We start from the raw sequence: 4759 nt of genomic DNA on the forward strand, positions 1-4759 counted from the left end.
ACAGTGAAGCTGGCCCCACGGTGCCTTTCCTTGCAGCATGGGGATATGTGAGTTGGCTTATACAGTCAAAAGCCAGCCTTCTCTTTCTAGCGCTATAGCTTTGTAATAGCCTTGTTTTATCTCACTTCAGTAAAGTCCCCATTGTGCTGTTCTACATCCCATTAAAATATAAAATTAACTCTTGGAATGAAGGACTATTCTACAAAGGGGTTTCCCTATTTGGGTTCCTGTTAGCTAATGAAATGAACTGTAAACTAGTTGGTTTTTTTGATAAAGCAAAACATCACAGGAGGCTGAGTATTAGAATATTGCTATTTACGAATCTATTGGGAAAAATGCCTCTCCACACTTTAAAGAGAAAGTTGGCAAATAGCATATCAAAACTATATTTAACGTTTAATGGAAAACTATCTTCAGGGTGTGCCTTTCCGTTGTAAATTTTTGTTTTATCTCTTTAACAGCCCTCTTTATGATATGCTAAGAAAGAATCTTGACACGTTAGCCACTCCTGCTACAGGTATGTCAAATCCTATTTCTTCAGTCTGTATCATAGCTCTGAGTTTAAGGGGATGAATGGCTGGAACACAAGGCGCTGATGATGGAAATGGAATGCTCCCTTTAACACAGTGGTGAAAGATACAAACGGCTTGTTACATAGAAGGTCCTTGCTCTGCTTTTAATGGTGAACATTTCAGACTTACTGAAAATAGCATGGAGTTATTCATGCCTAACTCCTACACTTAGTAGCTGTGAATGTTTTGCCACGTTTGTTTAATTTATACACAAACATTTTTTTTTTAACAGATAAAGACCTTTTCCCTTCCAAGATAACTGCAGCGCTCCCATTGCACCCAATAAAATGAATAATAACACAAAATTAACAATTTCGTAGCACTTTTTAATAGCATTTATGTATTTTCTTCTGGTTATTTCAAAAATATCCTTTACATTTGACTTGTTTAATCAGGATCCAAAGTCCACACCTTATACTTTGGTTGATGTGTCTCTTAAAATTCTTTATCCATAAAATGTACCCCTCCTTTGCTTTTGTGTTATTTATTTGTTGAAGACATGGCTCATTTGCCGTACAGAGTCACTCATGTGGTAGAGTTGGCCCTTGTGATGTGGCTTATATACTGGGTCTCTCTCCCTTATTTTTTGTAAACTAGTAATATAGATCTCTGTGCTCAAATTGACTCTTTTTTTAATGTAAAGAAAGCACCAGAGGCGGTTCTCTGTATTTCTGCTACATCACAGCAAGTTATGTAAGGTCACCCTGCTCCACTTTTAACACAGCCCACCTGTTATGAAGGTCCCCTCAGAACCTTTCCCCCGATGCTTTTTAAACTCACTGTCTGGTCCATTTGAACCTGATGTAGCCACCCTATGGGACCGAGTGGCAGGGTGCCTTAGGGTTTCGGAGGCTGTGGTCGTAGAAGGCAGCAGACTGGTACATTCTCTCTTGGGGAGCAGCTGGTGGCTGGAAGCCACTGACCTTCCGTCGGTCGCCATGCACTTAGCCACTCCTTCACCAAGACACCCTCCAATGACTTGAACCCTCTTATGTGAGTGTCCCTTTGTTTAAACCGTTGTTTGATCCATGCCTTTTAAGCCTGGCATGAGTGTGTTAGAGATGTGCAGGAGGAGGGAGGGGAAAAAAAAAGAGGACCTGATGCAAAGGGCTTAAGTGGAGAGCAAATGCTTTGAGAATGATTGGGGCAGGGAATGTATGGATGTGCTTTATACAATTGATGTATGTATATGTATGGATTGTGATAAGAGTTGTATGAGCCCCTAATAAATTGTTTAAAAAAAAAAAAGATATGTGCAGGACACCGACTTGGAAGTCTCCGAAGTGTAGGTGGGAAGAGAGTGGATACAGTTGCCTTGTAACCTTAATCTCACACCCATTTCCACATAAGGAAAGGTTTTCCCTCATGCCACTCCTCCAGGAAGCCCCTTGGTGAGCTTCAAAGTAGCTTTTAGCTAACCATTGACCTTTGACTGAAAGCCCAAGCTTGTAATTTTTTTAAAAAACATTTTATTAGGGACTCATACAACTCTTATCACACTCCATACATATACATACATCAATTGTGTAAGGCACATCTGTACATTCTTTGCCCCAATCATTTTCAAAGCATTTGCTCTCCACTTAAGCCCTTTGCAAGCTTGTAATTTTTTAGATTGATTGCGTTTTGATAGTTTATGGAAATAAATCAAGTTGAAAGAATGCACCCCTAACAAAGACTTAAGCTTTAAAGTGAGAACAAGAGATTTCGTTCTTACGTTGAAACATGATTTTGAGCTGAAGATGCATTTTGAGCTCGTTTGGTTTTATTGAGTGTCTTGTCCGCAGTAGGAAACCTAACCTGCTGCCGGCCGCTGTTAGTTTCTGTTGGCGAAGGAACGCCTGCTGCAAACCCTGTGACAGCTTTCTTGAAATTTGCTCATGTGCGAGTGTGCTTTTCTTAGGACAGCCGCTAAAAACCTGAAGTTCACGGAAGATGTTATAATGGTCAAGCCACCCTCTCAGTGGAATTCATTTTCTGTTTCTTTTGTTCTCTTTATCTAAAGTCGGTATAGTTCTCACATTTTGTTTCTTGCACTTTGCCTACAAAAACGTATATAATATACACAAGGGAACTTCAATAACTATGGGAACATTCTATTATCTTTTAATCCATTTCTCCATGAACTTTTTGCAGGCCCCTTGTGTGTGTGTGTGTGTGTATAACTTAGAAACATAAAGTATTTATGCTTTCTATCATAGACATTCCAGCTTCCCAGTAGCTCTGAGGCTGGTCCGGAGAGAAATGAGAATTTTTCAGTGATGTGGGAGCCGCCCCCTGCTCTTTCCATTGTGTCACACGCTGAGGTCACCTTTAGCCTGGGATTGTAGTAGAATGGGTTCTTGTGTTATTTTTTTTGACACTTTTTTGTTTGTTTGCTTGTTTAAACATGAAAGACAGTTTGAAAAATTTCTAACTGGTCATTTGAAATAAGTTCAGATTTACCAAAAAATTTACAAAAATATCTTGAAGAGATCACATAAACTCACTCTCTTAAAAATGAAATATTGTATAGTTTATTACTCCTCTGGTGAAAAATCTGGACAGTCACCACAGTCCACACAAGGAACTGCAGAGCCGATGTTTCTCCTGTGACCCAGTCTCCAGCTCGGCTTTTGCCAGCACCCACACTGGCCTCTGCAGCCTCCCCCGACTTGCTTCAGTTGCCTCGCACATCCCTCTCTTGCTGTCCCTCTTCTCTTGTCAGGCATCCCTTGCAGCTCTGTGTCGCGTTCATTTCTCTTTGCACAGTCCAAGGGATCCTGACTCATGCGGAAATCAGTGAGCACTCGGCCACCAACGCATCAGGTGCTGAACGCAGAGCAGAGAAGCCCTCTGGTGTGGACTTGTGCGTTTCGGCCGGTTTCCCCAGAATTTCTGTCTTAAGCACTGCTGGCTTTCTCAAAGTGAAGGACATCAGTGACTTATTTTTCCCTGGATTAGTTGACCCGTCATGGGCTTCCTGTTTCTGACCGATGCTGTATTGTTCCTGATGGCAACCAGGGAGGAAAAGCTCCCATGTAGCTTCTTTACCCAGAATCCCCACCTGGTAACATCTGTCTGAAGCATAGAACAGTAGTTAAGACCAGGAAATTGCCCCAAGGGACTTTGAGCGTCTGCTTTGACTTGTACTCGAAGCGATGTTTGTGATTGGCTGTCTCCATTGATCTTTATGAAATTTGATTTCATGGGTTTTATTTGAGAGGCCAAATGGGAAAAATGCTTTTCCACCTCACCCAACCTCCCAGCTTTTCAAATACCAGCGCTAATCTTTTGTTTGATGGTTGAAGAAAATTGATTTAAAGCGAAGGCGCTTCTTAAACTATGTATGCTGATAAAATGGAACAGGCGTGATAGACCTTGTAGTTATTTCACATTTCCGTTGTGTACGTTGTAGTATTCCAAGAGATCATTGCTCTTTGCTTCTCTTGTAACCTAAGTAAAGGAGCAAAACTTTAGAACTACACATGATGATGGGGTTAGAGTTGGCTTTATTAAAAACTTGTCTCATTTGCATTCCATATTAATTGAATTTTGTTTTCAATACTGTGGTCAGAAAATGCTGTCTTTAGAAACTCAGTATCCCATTTATTCCTAAAATTTTTCTAGAAATAATGTTCTTTATAACATTAATTTTAAAAACATTAGCTTTGTGCAAAAAAGCTGTGCTTGATCTTTTGCATAAGCACCTTAACTTTGGACCTGGATAAACTTATGTGCTTGCTTCACCCCACCCCACTTTCATGATCCGAATTCTACCTTGCAAGTCTGGATAGAGCAGAGGTTGTACACTGGTGCAGATAGGAGCTGGAGGCACAGGGAATCCAGGGTGGATGATACCTTCAGGACCAGGGGTGTGAGGGGCGATACTGGGAGGGTAGAGGATGAGTGGGTTGGAAAGGGGGAACCGATTACAAGGATCTACATGTGACCTCCTCCTTGGGAGACAGACGGCAGAGAAGGGGGGGAAGGGAGATGCTGGATAGGGCAAGATATGACAAAATAACAATTTATAAGTTATCAAGGGCTCATGAGGGAGGGGGGAGCGGGGAGGGAAGGGGAAAAAGAGGACTTGATGCAAAGGGCTTAAGTGGAGAGCAAATGCTTTGAAAATGATTAGGGCAAAGAATGTACAGATGTGCTTTATATAATTGATGTATATACATGTATGGATTGTGATAAAGAGT

At 41.2% G+C, this 4759-nt stretch overlaps 1 protein-coding gene across 2 annotated transcripts in view; it reads left to right on the forward strand.

The window, feature by feature from the left end:
• LOC142424178 (protein Mdm4-like) overlaps positions 1-4759 on the forward strand; it is a 37390-nt gene that overhangs the window by 26942 nt on the left and 5689 nt on the right. The window contains exon 5 of one of the 2 annotated variants that reach the window (XM_075529291.1): positions 462-517. In XM_075529291.1, coding sequence (XP_075385406.1) covers positions 462-517 — 56 coding nt within the window. Of the gene's footprint in view, positions 1-461; positions 4543-4759 lie in introns of those variants that run through there. The other variant, XM_075529284.1, reaches the window with a different exon arrangement.

Source organism: Tenrec ecaudatus, chromosome 1, assembly GCF_050624435.1.
Source record: "Tenrec ecaudatus isolate mTenEca1 chromosome 1, mTenEca1.hap1, whole genome shotgun sequence".
Taxonomy (NCBI): domain Eukaryota; kingdom Metazoa; phylum Chordata; class Mammalia; order Afrosoricida; family Tenrecidae; genus Tenrec; species Tenrec ecaudatus.